General features: G+C 37.2%; 1 protein-coding gene across 1 annotated transcript; it reads right to left on the reverse strand.

Moving 5' to 3' along the window:
- Positions 1-411: 411 nt before the first annotated feature.
- On the reverse strand, positions 412-16,505 carry LOC764890 (coiled-coil domain-containing protein 60). Its single transcript, XM_030994233.1, has 18 exons — positions 16,444-16,505; positions 14,413-14,740; positions 13,508-13,686; positions 12,768-12,837; positions 12,068-12,195; positions 11,464-11,514; positions 10,459-10,698; positions 9,983-10,093; positions 9,303-9,414; positions 8,500-8,523; positions 6,640-6,832; positions 6,001-6,079; positions 5,319-5,394; positions 4,416-4,516; positions 3,774-3,917; positions 2,808-2,966; positions 2,167-2,356; positions 412-1,631 (listed from the first exon to the last, which is right to left on the reverse strand). Exons 1-18 carry the CDS (start codon positions 16,503-16,505, stop codon positions 1,521-1,523), a joined length of 2,358 nt encoding a protein of 785 aa, XP_030850093.1. The 3' UTR covers positions 412-1,520.
- Positions 16,506-22,873: the final 6,368 nt, after the last annotated feature.

Below are 22,873 nucleotides of genomic sequence, written 5' to 3' on the forward strand. Positions count from 1 at the left end.
ATATTTGCACTATTAAACGAATGAAAAACATTCATTATTTGCTTTATACAACATCGAAGAAGACCTAATAGAACGTTAATCAACAAATTTTGCTTTACTCCTTATAAAGATAAATTAAAGTTGGAGTCGAGCCTTCTCGATCTCGATTACATGCAGATTGCCTTCGCGTCAGGTACACGCAGGGATACGCGCACATGCAGCAGAGAGGTACGCAGTCTGCATATAACCAAAAATGCACGGCGCATATAACCAAAAATGCACGACCGTGCAATATACCATCTATTGAATATCATGTGACCAACAATTGTCCAATCAAATGACAAGGATCCACGTAGGTGTTGTATAAAACATACTATACCCTGTTTTAACTTCAGCATTATAAAAAAGATCTCTTTTAATATTATTTTTTTGGTTACCATTACTATCAAAAGAAATTTATAAACACTCTTCTGTCTGATATACTTTGGTCTTTGATCAAGAAAAGAAACACTTGCCTTTGCAGTATGTTCATACCCAGAAGTCCTTTCTGATCCACATTCATATGATATATTACATTTTGATTGAAAATTCAGATAATGCACCATCATTTGCAAATTCACACATTTCAGTTTTCAATTTTCAGTTTAGATAACACGATTATGATTATTTCTTCTTCTCTTTTTGCTACAAGTTGAATTAAAGGTGAAATTTAATACCATTAGGTTTATGCATCAGTAAGAATATTTACTGTCACATGATCTTTCTACTTCACATGATTCTTTTCATGTATAACAGTAGATATATCATATACACGCATGTCAAAATCCAAAGACGTAATGAGATCAATAACACCTCTCTGGTCCTCACTATATCATTGCACTATAGAAGAACAAGGGATTTTTTTCACCCCTCATCTTAGAAGTTCAAACAGAAGAAGGATATTTCCAAAGGCACTCTTTGATTCTCAAATACTTCCTGGTGTCCCCACACTGCAGATACAAAATGGCTGAACATCCATTTCTAGAATTCTCTACTTTGTTGCTTCTCAATTGGAAGTTGGGCAAACACTATTTCTCCTTCTAAATACTGTAAAACTAGAAATTTAGATGAATTCTAAAAGTGGTCCAGATTTTGCAATTTTCTCTGATTTCTCAAAATGCAGATAAATAATTACATAATTTCCATTTACAGAAATCTATCTTTGTCTTCCATTCTATTTCCAGTTGGGCAGTAGTGTCACTTCTTTTGAATCCGCTTCTGATTACTGTTAAACCCCAAAAGTGGATCAATTTTGCGAATGGTCAAGGTTATCAGAAGTTCCATGCTGTAAATTATGATTCACAATACTGAATTTTTCAATTATTATGAATTTTCTTGCTATGAAGAGGATCATCTTTTATGATTGATGATCAAAGTGTCAAGTCACAAGAGTTTCTAATTTGATATCAAATGCCAATGAGACAAACTTCATGCTTCAAATCTGCTCCAAGGTGAGAAGGAAGGAGGGGGGAGGGCAAATCTTTATTCCTTGAATGATGAGATCATGTCGTAGCAGGTGGGGCACTCTTGGATCGAGCGATGTTGGGCATCTCAGCCTGGTACCAGGCCTCAAACTCCTCTACAGCCATCCCAACAACCTTCTCTCGAACAAACTGTGAAAGAGACAGAGAATAAAGATTACTACAAACTGTACGTGTAAATCATGAATGATACTAGATATGTATATAAATAGTAAGAAGGGATAGGGAAGCTGATGTTGAATGTGCTTTACCCTCACTGCCCACCCTGCCTTCCCTCAACCTGTCATATCATTTTGGGATATAACAAAAAAAAATAAACATTCTCACCCACATTTAAGGATAAATTTACTATTTGATCATTTGAAAGAGAAAGTTCACTCTATAAGGAAGCAAACATAACAATGAAGCCTATAATTCTATGGACATGTTATCTAACAGATAAGGTGATCTAACATTTGCTCTGAGATTTATGTCATCAATAGTATACTATTAGGGCTTTAGTTTAGGCTACATTTAAAGTTAGGGTTAAAATTAAGAATTCGGTAGTGTAGGAAGGTGACTGTGGAGATTGTTGCAGAAGCATATGTTGTACCACTTCAAAACTCTGTTTAATTATGTTTTCTATGTATTGTTATCATCTTGGAAATAAAATATATAAGTGAATTACCTCTATAGCTGCACTTATGTCTGGTGAACAGATCTCCCAATGCCTGAGACCAGCTAAGACATTGAGGAACTTTTGCGGTGTTGCTTTCCTACTCTCAATCTTCCCAAGGCTCTGTAGCTTGTCCAGGATGGCCATGCAAGGTCTGTCATTACTGATATCGGCTGGAAGGTTCCGCACCAACTCTTGGTACCTGCGGGCATGGTTAGAGAGAAAAGTAGTGTTTAACACTTTCCTTTTAGTGCTCACTTAATAACCAGGATTTTCAAGCCTAACTTTCCAAGCTGTAAGCATTTCTACCTAGCCTAAGATCTCAGGACTCAAGCTTCGTAAGATAGAACTGGCAGCCAGGAAAAAAGTTAGGAACAGACGATTCCTGCACCTTCTGTTTTGCTTGTAATTTTATGTTCTTGCCCCTCCATATTTTATATTTATACTACTAACAGCAGCTTCAACATGAGATGAACCCAACCCATTAGGGACCTTAATCTACAGTGTAGTTTTTCATCTTCCTATACTTGTATCATATGTCACATGCTACACGTTGTTAATTTCTGTAAGATTAAAACAAATAATGCTTAAGACCCCAAAATAATCATAACATTCAATGCACTGATTCAACCAAGAGAGCTCATTTTACTAACCATTTGCTTTCATCTTCCAATTTCTTCTTTCGTTTATTTTCTTCTGCTAGCAGTTCATCTTTGTCTTGCCCGGCTTCTTTGAGTAGAGCCAGCTGAGAGCTGATGTGAACGTTGGTGCGGATCGATTGGAACTTGTTCTCGCTCCTTTCAAGTCGTTTCCTGAAAAAGGCAGACAAGAGAAGGAATTCATAAGTAGCTGTCCTCTACAGGCAACAATCAGCTAAGTAAAATTGAATTATTTTTAAATGCCCATGTTTTCTTTACAGTTGCACAGAGCCTTTCTCAGAAAACATAATACAGCTTCATGGTTGCAGAAGGGCTAGTCAGTTTTGTACAACTTTAAGCCAACTTTAAAATGGAGGAGATGATTTAAAAGGTATGATTAAAAGACAAAATAGAGAAAAGATGAAAAATAAGATTACCCAGTAGGGATTATCAGAGATACTTTTAAAGAAAGAAGATTGTACCAATGAGGAAATGAATGTTCTTTGAAACTAGAAAAGAAAGTGTACATAATAATCTGAGACAAAAATGTAAATATCATATCCGATAGAGTGGATGAAGAAGAAGAAGAAGATGAAAACCATTAATAAACATATATCAGGTTTTCATAGATCATGGCGTGTCCAGAAACTTATAAACAAGAAAGCAGAATCCTAGGGGTGGGTGGGAGGAATGGGAGGGCGATTCCCTTTAATATACACTGTGAACGTTTACTGTTTCTCTTTTTCTATGCTTTCAAACAGGCCATGTGAAATGAAGGAGGATAATCAAAATTATGGAGTGCATGTGCATGAACACATAAGGACAAGATATGAAGAATCTCACAAATAGTCGGAGAGAAATATTTAAGAGAAAAAGAGGAAGGAGAAGTAAAAAAACAGGAGGGGCAAGAATATAAACATTCCAAGCAGGAAAAAAAAGAGACAAATGTGAGACAAAGAGCAAGAAGTTTCAGCTACTCACTTTTCCATGGCTTCTAGCTTATCGTGAAGCATGAGTGCTTGGTCTTCAGTGACGTCTGCAAACTGAGTCCTGAGCTCCTTGGCTAGGTAGAGATGCTTCCGGCTTGGAAAGATTGGCTTGAACTCCTGGTTTCTAATCGGAGCACTGAAAGGGGAAATGTCAAAGGTCAAATATGAAAACAACGAAATGTTCAAAATATAAAACTGTTCATATCAAGAAGAGATACAGTCAACCAGGCACTTTTTTCTTTTCTATATCACAGTTCTTAAATTACAACTAGCTCAATCGAAATCATATGGAAATACTGAAATAGCGCTATGATAATATTATTACCTGAGAATTTTCATTTTTATATAATATATTTATATACAGTACATAGTATTTGAATCATATTACCATAACTGTAATTATTTTGCCAGCAATAAAGATGTTTTCACACCAATTTATTTTTTGATGATTTGACATACGCCTGTACATATTGGAAGGATAAGACAAATCAATCAGACTACTTGATCTCCAATCCAGGACACTAAAGAGTAAAAACAAAGTTCAGGATATTTTTCCTTCATTATCTACTCTACTTTTATCATTTGGATAGTTGAATAGGAACCTTAGGAATGTACATTAAAACTGTTATCTTACCTTTGTGACCGGTGCAGTTTTCTATTAGTTGTGGCCACCCATGTGCTAACCTGCCTCTCTCTTGGTCTTTCTTGCTTGTCTTTCTCCTCTAAGTCATGTTTCTATTAAAAAATATATTAATATTAATAATATAGGTCAAAAAATGATTTCATCAATTTCATATTTCCAATGGATCCCTTTGAATTCAAGTAAAAATGTTCCATATGATTTTTGGTCTGTTAAAAAATATCTAATTCGCATAAAACAAGAGATTTTTTGTGCAAGAAATGTTCATACATTTTGCCATTAATGGTTAATATCCCACCGCTGCCATCCCTTATGATCCATCAAGGACAGGAAATTTTCAAGGCGAGAAGAATCAGCTCTTCTTCAGTAAATTGGCAGCACTTCCTCATACAAAACTCATAAGATGTGCAAATGTGTGTGGAAAATAAATTAGTAGAAACTTTCCCATGCATTGCCAATTTGCAGATTTCAATGCTTACAGTATTTTCCATTTTCCAAATTTTATTGCATCAAATGATATTTTCTTTGGCACCCATTATTGACACATGTTGTGCAAATATTTTGCTCCTTGTCTGTGCTGATAGGAATAAATCAAAAGTTAACTTGCTAATCCATAAACCATGGAATGCTGTCTTAAATGGGCTACAAGGGTATGAGTAAACTTTCCTCAAGACACAAGGCAGAAACCAAGGAGAAAGAGCACTACTAAGAGAAGGCTAAACATTTTTAACTGCACAAGAAAACAGAAATCAGCAGGTAAGTATTTATACAACAGCTAACTATCTATGTGCAGTCATGATGGATTCAAAACGAAGAGTTTCATAGCCTAATCATTCTGTATCAGCGAAGTGAAATACACAAAGCAGCGCCATTGACGAGGTAAGGTTTGATACTTACAGATAATTTATTGACAATTGATCCACTTCTCTTTGATGAGGGAGTTGCTGTTCTGTCACTCAAAACAGAGGGAGACCTAAATGGTGGAAGAGATGAATATTTTAGTTATAAGAGTTATGAGGGAAAAAATATGTTTCTCTTCATTTGCTGGATATATAATATAGATATCTTCCACAGATCTTGAAATATGTGTAAATATTAAAATGGATACTAAAAGACTGGGAAAGTTATATTATATGTACAGCAAACAAATTATGTATATTATTAGCACACTTCAACTGCTTATCACTGTACTCAAGTCAGTAACTAATATGTCCAGATGCTTGGAATATCTTGAAGTGTGTTCTGACAACAAGATATACATTGACATAAATGTATCCATACAATTAGCTAGTAACATACCATAAAATTATTCAGTGATTACAATTCAAAGTACAACTCCGAAGTTAGTAGATATTATCAGAGCATAGAAACTATAGATTACATGTAATATTTTCTGATAAATGAAAAGGCAATTGGAAAAATAAATACAGAAGGACATTTCTTTGTATTAAATTTAGTGTCATTTTAAGAATTACAATCTTAAGCCATATTTCTCAATTATTATTATTATTTTGTTTACTGTTGTGAGGGTTACGACCTGTAAACAGTAAGTACATCTATGCTAAGCTCAATCTCTCACCTTTGCAGTTTCCCTGGTGTGTCCCCTCTACCATCCTCATGCTTGCCCTGTATTGAAACACTGTCTTGAATATCAGCCACTGTGTGAGAAGAGAGGAAAGCACAATGATGAAAATCAGACAAGACTGCACAGCAATGTCGTCAAAAGGATTTTTATAGCCATCATGGTACAGTATATGAATATAAAATGTTACTGCTAAACTACCATTCACTTCATAACCTTGCCTCATCGTATATTTTCCAGTTTCATCTTCATCTCATTTCAACTACTATACTTACAGGTCTGAGTTGCTCTGTTTCCACAAGGCTTAAAGAACCCAGAACAAAGAGGAGATGGATGTACTCCTGCTGTACCCTGACTTTGGAAACCCCTCCCCACTTATTATTATTACTCTGATGCTCATGGCCCTCTCAATGTTATTACCACGGTTATAGTCAAGCCATCAGAGTAACTGCACAATTAGAATACTAAAAACTGTCAGGTACAGATCTGGATGGACTGTGGCAAATGTAGATGAAACATCTTGCCAAAGGGAATCAGTGCCCCAGACCTAGTGATCTATAGTCTGGTGACTTATCCGCAAGACCACAACACCTCCGTGCTACAACAAACTGCAAAATGTCCGTCGTTATTTCTTACATTTATCAGCAGCCTCTAAGAATGAACTGGCGGAATCCTCGGCCTTGGGTGATAGAGGACTTTGGTCAACTGAACTGTGACCCATCGCCGACGCCGCCCGGTTGACGGTGCTGTTTGCCGACAGACGACGCAGCGTTCTCGTAAATCCTGAGTTTTGAGTAGACAGCAAGCCCCTTGCAGGAGAGCGAGATTTCTGTGAAAAAATAAATACATGAAAGATAAATAGAGTGACTTAAATGTTGTAGAATATTGAGTTTTAAAGCCCCACTGCACTATTTATAGCTACATTCGCCCTCTACATATATATAGCAAACAATGCCTCATCGGTGACCATTGGTCTCTTTTTTTTAATGGTAATTGAGAGCTGATTTGATGAGATAACCACCTGTCAGTGGCCATGCAGGGAGGTCTAATTCCTCCCGGCCAAACTAGTGCAGAGGGGCTTTAATGTTAATGGAGAAAATAATATGGGTCTTTGTCAGGATGGTTAACCAATTACGTTTGTTATTGAGACCCTTACTGCACTCATTGGCCAGTACCCATATTTATGACTTTACAAAGAATAAAATGGGTTGAGTTTATTATAGTCCACTGATTTACAATATCAGCAAAAAAATTCACTGTAACTAAATACATTTTTAGGGTAAAAAATCTTCTTAGAATAAGTAACATTATCAAAAAATTTACAGACAAACGTTTTATGTGCAATGTCTTAAGACATTAACTGTATGCAGAAAGACATTCATCACAAGTGAGTTAATATTAGTGATCGCATTAACAAAAAATAAACAAGAACTGTTAGAAAAATAGGAAACTGCTTTTGAGATTAAGGGACATTTTTTTTCAACAATTGTTTAAGCAAAAAATGTAATGTGAAATGTCAGAGAAAAATACCCCCAAAAGAAAAGTTCAAAACAATTCAGTTAATATAAGTGATAAGGTTCGTACAAAAATGACAAGAGTTCTTAGATGAAAGGGTGCATGCAAGCAAAAAAATTAAGAGAAATTTCAGACCAAGACTATTTGATTGATCACTTATAAATCACCATAATCACCATAATCATCATAAATCCAACCCATTAGCAATTTAATGTTGTCAGATGCATGCGATAAAAACTAATCTTAAAAAGAAAAGGATGTGTTTTCCCAACCGCAAGAAGCACACAATAAAACATTTATAGGTAGACATGCTAAAGAGAAGTGTACATATAATGTGCAAAGTCCTACATTTATGGTCAAACAGATTACCAAAACAAAGACATACATACATCATGTATGTTACAACCCCACACAAATTTTCTTGTACTTGGCACATGGAATGGAAACACTTCTTTTCTTTATTTACCTTTCCAGTGCTTGAAACAAAACACAAAATCAATCAAAATGGCTTCCCTTCTCATAATCATAGCAAGTTGTGACCATGAATGAAATTGTACGCACTTGAATAGCCTTAATATGTGCTAACTTTTTGTCTGAATCTTGCCAAAAGCTTTCCCAACTAGCTGAATTTCTTTGCATTGTAATTTTCTCAACCTTCCGTAACAAACCATCAATTCTTAGCAAAAAAAAGAAGACGTTTTACATGCAAGAAGTTGACAGTCTTGGAAGTTTTCCACACATCCTTTACCATGTATTCAATTGACCGGAAAAGAAAGAACATCTACATGTAAATAAAAAGATGACAAAATTCTTAGCAAAAAGAAGATGTTTTACATGCAGGAAATTGACAGTCTTTCATTTTTCTAGAGAATTAACTTTCAACAGCATGCAATGTGATAGTATTAGTTTCATGCAAATGACACACTACATGTACCGGTACTAGTTAGTACAAACACATTCACAGCATAAAACATGTTTTACCTGGAATACACTAGGCAAGCCAGCCTGAGGAGGGGGCAGCAGGGGGAGAGGGGTGAAGAAGGGAATGACGTATAATAATAATAATGACAATACTGTAAACATATAGTATGAGGGGAAAGTACATGCCACACATATATATCACTAAAAGGGGAATGTTGTATAATGGTGACGATAAATATATCACGAGGGAGAATCAACATGCCACAGATATATATATATATATATATATATATATATATATATTTAGCATTCCTAAATATTTTACATTATTACTATTATTATAAACTTATAGGACTTAATTTGTTGATCCATGATTCAGGCACGTGCAATTGAAGAACAATACAATGAGGAATAGGCAATGAAATATTACAAACATGCTAATAATCATGCAAGCTTTGCTTTAAGATCTAAACTACTTATGCATTTATTCAACATTTAAAAAAGCTATCAACCGGAGGGAGACAAGATAGCTCAGTCAGTAGAAGCGCCTGTCTATCAAATCAAAGTCATGGGTTCAAATCCAACCCAAGCAGATGAACGAACCTATGTTTTGTGTTAAAATGCTCCTCCCATGTCTCATACATGCAGGCTATGTTACGGTAAAAAACACTACGTCCGTTCTGTCTCTCGGAGAGGACATTAAATATCTATCAGCTGTGGCGCTAATATATTCTACGTACTAAAGCTGCCAAAGTAACATTAACAAATATTGTACATGGTCTAATTTACTACAAGAGGAAAGCGTGGGGCACTTTAGGGAAGAGCAACATGATCACATGTGAACACAATATAATGATTCTTACCAGATGACCCGCACCCTCAGCTGATATGAACGCATTCCACCTCGTGTCCAACGCCTTATCTTTCCTCAATCTCTGAATAGTGGTCTTACAAAATGATCTGTTCTCCATATCCCTACACACACAAAAAAACAACATAAGAAGTTAGTGAAATTCTAACTAAATCTTTGAATGAATAATATACACATAGAGATGTACATGTATGTGTTTCGATATTCTAACATATATATGTTCTGGCAACAACTAGTCTAGGCAGCATTTCATCAAAGATATACGGGAGGTCCACGATTGAAGAAAAGATTTTGGTTAGTGTATGAAATTCTGTATTTTATGATACACAAAACAGTATAAGACTTCAATAGGGGCACTTTTTCTTTCTTTTTTAACCTTCACTTGCCATTTGCTATTAAACATTAAACAGGCAGCATTTCATCAAAGATATACGGGAGGTCCACGATTGAAGAAAAGAATTTGGTTAGTGTATGAAATTCTGTATTTTATGATACACATAACAGTACAAGACTTCAATAGGGGCACTTTTTCTTTCTTTTTTAACCTTCACTTGCCATTTGCTATTAAACATGTTAAAGGTTTCAATGTTGCCATGGTAAATTTTAGAGGCAGTATACCATGTCACATGTGATTATCACTGTAGGGTTCAGTTCACAAAGATTGGCTCCTACCTGTATTTGATCTTCCAGCATTTACTGATGGCTTCCATGGCGGCAGGGGGCTCTATCATCATGGCTTCCAGGATCCAGTTCACGGCACACATCTGACGAAATATGGCTTTCCTGTATCGATCAAAACAAGATGGTCTTCCGTTAAAGACTTCTCAATGTTAATGTCATCAGAACGAAACAAATGCCTGGATTGTACCTCATACAGTTTTTATGTAAATTGATCATACAAGGATTTCGTCCAAGCACTATGAAATTGTTTGACTGAACTTGCAAGCATGACAGTGAAAATATAAGGATCTTCTGTTTAATGCCATCAGAACAACAAAATAATGTCCTCAATTGAACTTTACATATATATCAATTATGCTCAAGTACCGAAACAAATATTTTGTCCAAGCAAACCTATATACTTTGTACATTGGATAGAAAAAAAGACCATATTATCATCATTATTGATTATCATTAACAAGCCTTACTTGTCCGTTTCATCTCCTTCCGGATCAATATTGATGTTGGTATGGCAGGGAGTGTAAGGGCGTGCCGGCTCCACCAGTCGCTTGTTCCGCCTCCTCTTGGTGGGTGACGACGCCCCGCTCAGGATGGATTTGGATGGTGTTGTTGCCATGGCAGTGGTTGTCATGGCGGCGGTGGAGAGACGAGTTGCATCACCCTGCTCTGTTGTCAGGTTGTCAGGGGCTGTAGTACTTGCTGCATCGCTGTGTATAGAAGAAATGTTGGAAGCATTTGATACCTGGATAACTTAAATCACATATCTACAATTTAATGTATACTTTATGGGTTCCAACTTGTAATACAAACTTTTGAGCTGAGGCTTGTAATAAACTAATACAACAAAAAAATCGATTTGTTGAGTGCATAGTATATTGCACATTATATATAATATGTAGAGAGTGAATGAACATAGGGGAGTGTGAACATTTCCTAATATCACATGGACAAGAATCAAGGATGTTTTTTAAAAGAGAAGAAATGTTGGAAGAATTTGATACCTAGCTAGCTTACATCACATATCTACAATTTAATGTTTACTCATATGGGTACAAATTTGTAATACAAATTTCACCAGTTTTAGGCCATTTATATTGAGCTGAGGCTTGTAATAAACAAATACAACAAAAAATTATATCAATTTGTTAAGAGCATATTGCACATTATATATCATATGTGGAGAGCGAATGAACGTAGAGAAGTGTAACAATTTTCTCATATCACATGGACAATTAATAAGGATGTTTTTAAAATGTTGCAACATGTACAGTATCTTGACCGGAACAATTTGCAAATTAACAACAATTTTGAAAGTTTATAATGAAAATGTTTATCATAAACATTAATAAGACACCTCACTCCTTAGATATAAGGTCAACATAGCCCTTACAGTGGCATTTTCAAAATTCTTGAGGGGAAGGGGGACAGTATGTCACACCACCTTATTTACCTACGATCATGACTATACTTACAATGCAAAAGACACTTCTTTTCTGCTCTCTGCCCCCTGAGCCATATAAACACTGAAATACAAACATAGAAACACATTAAACATGACAAACATGATTATCATCTTTAATGAAAGATATTATACATTATAAAACGAATTATTACATGACAGGATTGTCAACAAGTTTAATTTACTTCATGAAATTCAAATCTAAAATAAGATATTATCCATTAAGCTGAATAGCATACATCCATTTCCAAATGACAATGACACAAGACAATTGTGCATGATCAGAGGCTATGTTTACATTACATGGTTGCACATGCATTGCCAGCTTAATTTCATGTAATTGCTGTTGTTAGATTAGTGTCCCTACCCCAATTCTACAACTTTGCAAAACAAAATCCTTGCAAAAGTAAAGGCTTTAAAGCCTATCAGCACTAGTTTGGCCAGGAGGGATTAGACCTCCCTGCATGGTCACTGACAGGTGGTGATCTCATCAAATCAGCTCTCAATAAACATAAGAAAAAGGGGACCATGGGTGACCAACGGTCACCGATTAGGCATTGTTTGCTATATAGAGGGCGCAAGTAGCTATAAGTAGCGCAGTGGGACTTTAAGCATACCTAAGACTTTCTTCTTTCTCCAGCTCTTCATCTGTTTCTTCTCCATCTGATACTACGACAACAGCTGGTTGCCATTCTGTCTTCCTTTGTTCTTCTTTTCTCCTTCTCTCATTGTGTTCTGCATTCACCTATATATCGGGAACGATCATTTGACATTAAAATATCATCTATGATAAATGTTGTACGGGAACAATCATTCAGAATTTAAATGATATCATCTATCAAAAATTTGTATGGGAACATAACAATCCATGATAAATGTTGTACGGGAACAATCACTAAAAATCAAATAATATCATCTACAAGAAATATTGTACTGGAACAATGTATGATAAATGTTATACAGGAACAATCATTTGAAATTAAAATATCAACCATGAGGGAAAAAAATGTTGAACTGGAACAATCATTTGAAATGAAAAAAAAAAATCAATTATGAGAAATGTTGTAGGAGAACAATCATTCAGAACTTAAATAATATCATCTATGATAAATGTTGTACAGGAACAATCATTTGAAATGAAGCTAGAGGAGCCATAACTTTGTGTAAAATGATATGATTCAATGCATTCTGGCTCTAGACAGACAGTATTATTGGTCAAAATTTCAATGGGTACAATGTACAGGGTATATCAAACAATTTTTTTTTAACTTTCTGGATGCCAATTAACTTTTTATGACAAAAAAAGGAGAAACTTACCCTTAGTTCCTCTTGCTCTCTGATCATTGTGAAGACCCCATGACCCAGTTTAGCACATTTCACCATCACTCTGGTAAAAGAATAGGAAAAAAATACTATCAGTTAATATTATGTTACATTCCAGTATAGTATAGCACATTAAACAGAATGGTATGATGTAATAATGTCCCCATTTGCTTCAAGATTGCTTTCGATATTATTACCCAAGATCAGGGTTAGGTATTGTGTTGCGCTGGTTCCTAATTTAAGTTAGAAGTATTAATTTGCTTAGTGCAAGAAAAGTAGCAAAGCGTATAAATTAATAATAATTATTATAACAATGGCGGCTTCTTGTTAATGCACATGTCCATCATGCTGTGATGCTCCTGAAGCTATACAACATTATTAACCCAATTATAGCCGAAGGGGCGAAATATGTACCGCACAAGCATATCTGGTACCCATTAACACCTGGGTGGAGAGTGGCAAATGCCGAGTGTCTTGCCAAAAGTTGTTAACGCCAGGCTGGGATTCAAACCCTCAACCCTTTGAGAGTCAGTCAAGTGAATGACCGACTATATCTTCTTCTTCTTCAAGATAATCTGCTTCCTTCAATACTGAAGATTCTTGCAGATGCCGTATACTCGGCCTGGTTGGGTATGCAGGTGGACCATTACACCGGGGTTTCCCCCTACTCTTACACGACTAGTGCAATGGGTTCTTAACTACCACACTTCCATGTGCTGTACAACAGTACTCACCTGCCAGTAGACACCTCCTTATGAAGAGACTTATGGCTGTTGTTGTTCCTCCTGACCACAAACTTATACGGCTTGACCGCAGCAGGGTTCTCCTCCGCCCCATCTCCACCTTGACCATCTTTGCTCTGGTCATCCTCCTTCTCACTGGACACACCCTTTGACTTGGATGCAGATGAGTTCTGGAAAGAAACATAAAAATTTATTACAGGCAATTATTTAATTTATTTATTATCAATTAACATGACATGATGATTCTATATGATTGAATAACCATCCTCTGAGAATGCTAAATAATTTTTTTTAACTGCCAAAAAATAGCTAATGTTTACCATGACTAGTGTTTTGTTTGCTGAAATCCAGCTTGCTTCCCTTTGCACCAGAAACTGACAAACAATATATGCATTATGCATAATAATCATAATGAATATATATTTATAAAAGTGTGGTAACTTTACTACGATACAATTATTAACAAGTAGTGTACTCGCATTAAATAGGAGAAAAGAAATGAGTTGAAAAAACCTTGTCATCTTCAGGAGTAAGCCTCTTGTTCTAACTGATCTATGAACATTGTAAGCCACTGCTGGCTGGGTGACTTTAGTGGAGCTTTATATAGGTAAAATGATGACCACTGGGACCACTGATTTAAGGTTTTATTACTCATTTTGGTTCGTTCTTTAATATATAAAAACTCTAATTCATTAGAATCCTGCAAGGAGTAAACTTTGAAAAATCATATTTTTGCTGTTCCTTCATTTTCAGTATCAATTGCATGTGTCTGTTAGATTAAATATAAATTATACTCATTCATTTTGACCTGTTTCACTGTTTATTAGAGAACAAACTAAGCGTATATTTATTTCAAGAGAGAATATGGATTAAGGGGGAAAGTTGATAGTACTTACATTCTGTTTGAGTTGACCTAGCGCCGAGAGAATTAGCTGTTTTTCATCCAGAACAACTGGTCCTCCTAAAACCTGATAAGGTTTATGATTTACAGAATTATAACCTTGTTCATTCAGCTGTTTTGTTCTTCGGGCATAATTATCATGAAAAACATCTTCCCTCGCCGGTGAGGCGCAGTTATAATGGCTGCCTGATCGTGCAAGAATTTGTAGACCTTGATGCGACTTCAGCGGCAGGGGCTTGGTATGGAGTACGCCATCCTCTTTCACCGCCAGAACTCCGGGAAGTGTCCGCCCGCCGCCGCGGTACGGTAAATATCGTTGACGGCTTCATGCGACTTGACTGGAGCTGATTTCGACTGGGCGTACGAGTGCCCCTTCACAGGCATCGTTTTCGCGAAAACCATCAATCTGTCCCGACTATTTTATTTATTCCTTAATAAAGTATTACATGGTTATGTATTCATGATATCAATTTGAGATCCAACTTGAGTGGATGAGTTTCAAACAAACCTCGAAACCAGCTCCGAAAACGTCATAGACCGCGACCGGACGAGCGTTCGCTTGTTCGTCGCAGCTACAAATCTGTTGTTTCGTTGAAGAAATTATTGCTTGTTTTGATGATTCAGTTAATCTGGCTCACACTATATTCCTTCCAGTTTCTCCAAGGTTGATTAATTCCAAAATTAAGTTAGAATGACGATTGGTAGTCGATATAACGTCTTCCACGGATAATTAAATCATGACGAGTATCCCTTGAATTCCTCATTAAATGAGGGGTAATACTTCTTCACGCTTGCCTACACACCACGGATGGGATAGGGTCCGTACCGTCTGTGTATTGTGATCTCTTCTAACTTTTCACCTCCCTCTCCTAGCATTAAACATACTCAAAAATAGGTTACAAATCTTATAACAAAAAATCACTTTCCAATACATTAAATTGCTTTCTTTAATATGTTTACATATTATTTCATCATAAGTAAGGAAGAATTTCGTAAAAATATATGTTTTGATATCGAATATTAACCTTGCGAGACCAGGGTTAAGGGAGGGTGGGCACTAGAAATACCAGCCGATTACCTGCCCGCTCTGTAGTTGCTATGTAACGCGGGTAAACTATGTGCTGTTAACGTGTCTCGCACTGGTAATTTTTGGTGCTACAAACGGGTGCTACTGTTTAGGACCTCGGTTAATTGTTTACCTGGCTCACAAAGGGATGAAACGAGAAAGACACTTGCTTCTGTTGAGCACCTGTGGCCATTGTTGACGTATATAATAACACTTTAAGTAACTGTTTCTATTTATAGCGAGGAAAAGAATAGGAGAACGCTTTGCGGTCCGAGTATGTTAGAATAAGCGGCGACATGAAATTATTTCTTTCTTTGTTTTTCTTTCTTTCTTTCTTTCTCTCTTTTTGCCTTCTTGATAGTGTTTGGGGTAGATTTTGTTTACATAGGGCACATGACACCGGAGAATGAAATATAAAATCAAGTTATTATAGGCTTCTTTACTTTTTCAGAATCAAATCATCCGGATACCGCCATTTCCAGTCGGGCCATGATCATTATGAATTGTGCGTTATTTTGATATTTACCCCTACCCTTGCTTTTTAATTCTCTGTTAAAAATGCCCTGCCAAATGCTCTTAGGATTTCGCTTTGGACCGTTCACTTTAGGTTCGTAAAATTTATTATTTTGATGAGATAGATAAGCTGTATTAAAAAGTCATGGCATCTCTCAAAGCTTTTTGAAGGGAGAGGGGGGGGGGGGGGGTGAGTGCGAGGTATTGCGCGCATGATCGGAAATCTTTATTTTTCTTCAATCGTCCGAAATTCTCTGACAAGCCTCTAAATAAACATCCCTTCCTCCAAACAAACAAACGAACAGAGGTAATCTTCTTTTTACGTGAACGCTTTTTCTGACAAGCAAGTAAAGATAATATATGTAAATAAATACAAACATGTTCGCTTGCACGCTTGTACCAGTCAAATTGTCTGACAATTCTCCCCCCCCCCCCCCCACATCTTACGAGCCTGGCAAACCAGGGATGAACTTGACTTTGACTGAAGGGGAATTATAGAACTCCGCCATCAACGTTTAAAACGTGAACTAACGGGGCATTTAGATTTCAATGAGACACCCCCCCCCCCTCACATCGCCCCTTTGGATGCATCCCTATCTCTTTCTCATTCTCTCATTCATTCTCTCTCTCTCTCTCTCTCTCTCTCTCTCTCTCTCTCTCTCTCTCTCTCTCTCCCTCTCAGAACATATAAAACGCTACATTTAAGAGTAGAAGATTTACCTATCACCCTCTCGGCTTATTTTTCTCTCGGTTTACCAATCATTATCATCCCTCGTCCTTCCTATTATCCCGACTCCCTACCTTTCCTCCTCTTCTTCTTCCTCCTCCACCTCCTCTTCCTCCCTCCACCCCCTTCTTATGCTATCTTATCCCCCCCCCCTCATTACTGTTCATCATCGCACGACTCTCGTTTAAGATACAACCCCCCCCCCCCAACCTCAGTCAGATTCAGGTAACAGTCACCCCATTTTCTGGCAGCTCAGTAGTCTCTTTGCATATTCCTTACCGAATCTAGTTTTGACAAAATTAAATCGAAAGGGCTATTTGAAAAGAATACTACATACGCACTCTGTCACTAAAATAAAAAATAATGTAACAAATTGTCCTCGTATGCTTCATTCGCTTGGGAAACTCATGAACCCAAGTTTATATTCTGACAAGAGGCGTCAACCATCTTGGAAAATCGTGACTATACGCATGTGGTTACCCGTCAGATAACAATCTCCATTTTCAATGTTGGATGTAAATGTTTAAACCTCGAACAAACCAAGGAGGTAGGAAGCTTATTGTGCGTGTGAAAGTCTCGATTCAAGGCTACGTCATACGCATCATTAGTGTCATGAGTCCTCTTCTTGTCTCCGAGCGAAGTGTCATGAAAAAAACATCTGCCCATTTTTTCCCACACCATCGTGAACACTGGGTGCTTTGTTTCTGTCCCCTAAACATGAAAATTAGATCAAGCAGACGATAAACATTAAGTGACAAAATGGTAACAAGGTTTCCCGCCAAAATAATCATAATGAAGAGGAAACGGGTAGATTTACCTAGCGAGGACACAGCCATCATGGATGACAATAAATGACTTTGGCAATCATGAACACAAGCTTGGAATAATCTACCCATAGCGGGCACACTACAATTGGATAGGCCGAAATAATAGATGTAGGTAACATCCTCATGTAGGGTAATAACATGCACCCGCCCCCTTGCCCTTTAGTTGCCAAAACGTAGATCGGTCGGCCGGATTTTTTTCTCTGATTTGATTTGATTTGATTTGATTTGATTTATTTATTTATTTTCCACTCAAATATCCACAAATTAAATGACATATATAAACCATACAGTAATACAATATATAATAGAACAAATGAATTATACAAGTAACGAAAAACTGACAAGTATGTTCGTAATCAAATAAGTTTACAAAGTACATTTATGTTTGAGAATTAAACAACATATTTTAAATTGCTTGATTTAACTGAGAGGGGAAAAAAAGGAATCTCAGAAAAGCTAGACTTGTTGAGCGAGATTCCCAGTATAAATTAAATAATGGACCATCATCAACGAGCATCAAATTCTACACATGTCCGCTCCCAGAGAGACCAGAGACGCACGAACCCACTCGCCCGCGCCAGATCCCCGGGTCCCCCCCGCCAAGGCCCATTCAGCGTACAACAGTCTGCCGTTGCCAGGTCGAGCAAGCTCAAGGTCTGTCCGACCTAGCAACGAGCAACATAAAATATTGCGCACCGAACAGGCCCCGACAAAAGAAACACAAAGATCCGGCATAGGCAGCCGAACCCGCGCGTCCGGAGACTCTCCGGGAACAACACGCGAAAACCGGACACACGCCTAAGATGGTCCAATAGTATTTTGTACAAGCGTATAATGAACGATAGAAAAATAAAATAGATGACAATAAAAGAAAAGAAAAGAAATGAAAAAAAGAAGCATGTGATGAAACACAAAAAAGGATGAGAAGGATGGGAAGGTAAGAGTAGTGCCACGTAATCGGAAGTCTATTTGTATTTCTTTAGAGAGGAAAGAAAGAAATTCACTGGGAGGGGTCGGAAGGCAATAGTAAGAAGGCCAGATAAAAAAAGAAAGCACTTCCGTGCTTAGTGATAGATTTGCGTACTAAAGTTTGTTTGTGCATAACTAATTTATTGTGCGCAGGTTAACGACTTAGGGTTGTATTGGCAGTATTGCTGATATTTTTCAGTTTTGAATGCTTGGATATTTTTTCTCTCTAAAAGCGGTAAAAAATTGATGAAGAAACACTAAGGAGAAACAGACCAGTGAAAACTTGAGCAAAAGCCCGATTAAAAAAGTTTTGGATTGAAGTTGCATTCGATCAAACACAATATGGCAACTATGAGGCTGTTCACACCGCAATGAGATAGCGCGGTCTATCGTAGCACCCCCTTTTTTCTAGCGCGCGCTAGCCCGCGCTATCTCTCGTGGACCACCCCCAAGAGGTGCTCCAGTGTTGGCTCGCCGTGGCTCGCTGTTGGGCGGACCGAAACGACGTTGTACCTTCCAAACCGCGGAGATAGCGCGGTCTAGCGCGCGCTATCTCTGCCGGTGTGAACAGCCTCTTTGTGACGTATCTTCCGAGTCCTCTCCCGTTTGCTCTCGACTAATAAAAGAAATTAGAAATTTGTATGTTCTCAAGCCTTTTTCAAACATCCATGCACACATATGTTTTTACACGACCCCTGTATAATATATGACACAAATCTATTCCTTTATTGATTGATTGATTGATTTTTATTCGCCAAGCTTCCAACATACAACAATATACAATAATAACAGATCAAAATTAAGTCAGCTTGAACAGGATAACCCACAAAAGCTCGAGAGCTTATTTCCAGTGGATATTTCAGTGGACATGAAATTCAGAGCAGAGGATTTAGTAAGAGAAAGGGACTGTCACAGTAAAGCAGGGAGTCGTGTAAAGGGATCAGTCATTAATTAAAATCGTTAATTCGAAGTTGAGAACAAATTAATTTTCAAAGCTAAGCATCGTCCAAGTGGTCATCACTGTCACGTCCTATGGCAGCTGTTTAAAGGTATCGGTCCAATCATTTGTCAGTGCCAAATAGGATCCTCTTCCCACCCCCTCTCCAGTCGTAAAGTTTGATGATACATTGTTGATTCATACTAATGACAGATAGAAATAAGGCTGGATACAGCCCACGGACCGGTATCCCACGAAACCGACGATGCCGAACTGTCTCTCTCGTGGGCTTTCTCGCATTTTTTTTTTGAGGTTTTTTTAAATTCATATATCTATTTATCTATTTATTTGTTTATTTATTTATTCAAAATGCTCTATTGATGATTAAAAGATGATCGGGGCTGTTGGGCCGATTTAAATACTTGTATGCAATGGATAAATACATGTAACATCAGTAATGTGATATATTTCCCTTATGTATTTCTCTTTCTTTTCGGTCTCGTGTGATATCAGTCTTGTGGATCTCTTGGAACCGTCTTCTTTCTACATTTTCTTATGCATTCCGGTGTTTCGACGGTCTCATGGGATTTCGGTGTTGTTGATTGTTGGTCTTTTGGGATATTTCCAATAAGGATGCGACTTAATTAATCTTGAGGTAACGAGAGTCACGATCGCCTTCTGTCGCCCCCCCCCCCTCTCTCTCTCTCTCTCTCTCTCTCTCTCCCTCTCTCTCTCTCTCTCTCTCTCTCTCCCTCTCTCATTCTCTCTCTCTCTCTCTCTTTCTCTCTCGCCTACTCATAAAATCTGTTTTTTTTTTCCTCTACCTATCTCTTATCCTCCTATTTTCATATTTCTGTGATAGCGTGTGCTTGTTTTACACCCATTTCCAGCTATTATAAACGTTATTCCGGATGATTTGATGGAAGTACAATCAGTAAACCTCTATAATGAATTTTTTTCTCTCTCTTTTTCTTAACTTTTGCAACATCCTTCATAATATTGGGCATACACTGCAAGGCACAATACCATAAAGTGTTATTCAATCAATTTCTTAAACTGCTTTACAACAACATTATAGAATAAATAGATTATAATAGTTCTGTATTTTCCCTGTTTTATATGTTATTTTTTGACATTTCGTTTAATAATCATTAAACCTGTATTTTAGTTAAGTTTCATAAAACAATCATCAACTGTTTGACGCAAGACTGAAAAGAAAAATATCGGGACGCCTTGAATTGCGTATAAAAACATTTTATTTCAATCATACAGCATGATCATAACAGTATCATATCATCTCATAATAAACAAAACGACCATTCTCCGCATAATATTAATACATAATTATAATTATAAAAAATAAAATTCCATTTGAAATGGATAGAGCACCATATTGATAATTTTACGGGCAATCATACAAGTATTTGAAACAAACCGAAACAAAAACACAAAGGGTTGGTGCTGATGTCCTAATAAAATGGCAATTAAATTAAACAAAAACGCGTACTTTTTAAGAGGTCCATGACAATAAAAATAATGAAACATAAATTCATTCAATTCATGCATGAAAGGCATCATCTTTTGAAATATGTCCATTTTAAAATTACCTATTGCATAACCCGATAATCCGAACATTATTTTCAAAGAACATTACAGTCTGACGGTAGGATATGAAATTTGCCCGCATTTCTTTTCTTTTTCGGGGGGGGGGGTGGCATGATTTATCCGATAAGCATAATAATTTCTTCGTGTTTCTCAAGCAAGCATATGCTGCGTAATGTCAAAATGATTGCTTATCGCCAAGAAGTATACATGGAAGTGCTGACATCCGTCTACTTTTGGCGAGGATTCAACAGAAAATCTCTAGTATTGTAGTCAGGGGCGCATCCTGAATGTCAGAATTATGTGGGAGGGGGCGAAATAATTTCCCCCGATACGACATTTCCCCTAAAATATGCCTTTCCGAAGTACACTGTCTTCTACCCCAGAGACTATGATTGTGACGTAGGGAGAATGACGAAAAGTGTAGTTTCAAAACCCATTTTATTTTTAACTTAGAAATGGGGAGATAAATCAAATAAAAACATTAAAGTAACACATACCCCCCCCCCCCCCCGCCCCCTCCTTAAGCCCCTGTCTTCAAATCAGCATCCAGGTTATTTTATCAACCCACACATACATTTTCTAGTCCTTCACGATACGAATCACCCACAAAGTAGCGCAGGTGGGGAGGGAGGGGGGGGGGGCTCTTACCCAAAATTGAATGGCGAACATTAAATGGGAACATGGGAATATAAACCCCTCTCATACCCTCGGTCGTTCAGCCCCATAGCATTTTCATCTTTTCATCCACCTATATGCACCTCTCCACCCCACGGCAACGACGATCAGCGCCCCCCTCCCCCTCCCCCATGGGGCCATCATTTAACCTACGCTATGCCATACACTGACTACACACGTCAAACGTGACAGACATGCAGTTAATCCGTGTCTGTGCATCATTCTTGGAAAGATTTGCGTAAATCAAAGTCTAGACAAAGTGCATCATTGATTCTTATCACATCAAAGACCTTTATCATTTAACCAGCTGGATGACACTCTCAAAAAGAAGGATGGAGATAAGAGGATGCGTCATTCGTTTGGAACCAAGACAAAAGTTCCATCGCTAACCAAGTTTAAATTACATCTAAAGCATAACCGCCTTAAATGTTAACCTATATTGTGTACTCAGGTTTACATCGTAATATCTGTAGATGTTCAATAGATTATTATATGCGTATCCCATGTACAATTGAATAAAAGCAGTTTTATCTTGACCTCGTTCTCAAACATTGATTATTCTGTTTTGCTTAGTTGCTCAGTGATCTCAATCAAATATCTAAGCACTTTTGCCAGTTCGTACTCAGTTTCAATTTTTTTTTCTTTGGTGAAACAATCTTCAGTTGTTGTTTAAAATATGTGTATATGCATTTATATTATTCATCGTCTAAGAAACTTCAAAAGAGTTTAACAAAACTCATTGCCATTTAATGATAAAGTTGCAGTTACTTTTAAATTTGAATTACTAACACGGGGAAAACTCAAATCCGTTGCATTGTAAATTTCAATGCATTGATGTCAATGTCATCACAAACTCGTAACCTTCTATTTGGCATAACGTGAAGGGATCCGAATGTATCTAGTATTGATGTGAATCACGGATTCAAAATTATGATGTCCTTTAAGATTAATAATTCTGAGAACCTATCATCATAATCATGAATTTGATTTAAATTTTAAAAAATGTAACCAACTTATCTCTCGAGCTGCATTCGACAGCTAAAGACCTCCCCCTCCTCCCCCTACCCGATGGCCCCACCGGAAGTGATTCCTCCCCCATATTGACTCACTATTCTCTGGATACGCCGCCACCGCTCT

The sequence above is a fragment of the Strongylocentrotus purpuratus genome, unplaced genomic scaffold (assembly GCF_000002235.5).
Source record: "Strongylocentrotus purpuratus isolate Spur 01 unplaced genomic scaffold, Spur_5.0 spur5_scaffold_21, whole genome shotgun sequence".
In the NCBI taxonomy this organism is placed as follows: domain Eukaryota; kingdom Metazoa; phylum Echinodermata; class Echinoidea; order Camarodonta; family Strongylocentrotidae; genus Strongylocentrotus; species Strongylocentrotus purpuratus.

Coding starts and splice junctions, on each gene's coding strand:
- LOC764890 (XM_030994233.1), bottom strand. CDS start 16,505: ATGGCGGAGTTCTATAATTCCCCTTCAGTCAAAGTCAAGTTCATCCCT. Junction 11,515..12,067: donor GAGAAAGAAGAAAGTCTTAG/GTATGCTTAAAG, acceptor TTTGTATTTCAG/TGTTTATATGGCTCAGGGGG. Junction 8,524..9,302: donor CTGAGGGTGCGGGTCATCTG/GTAAGAATCATT, acceptor CCCCCTCCTCAG/GCTGGCTTGCCTAGTGTATT.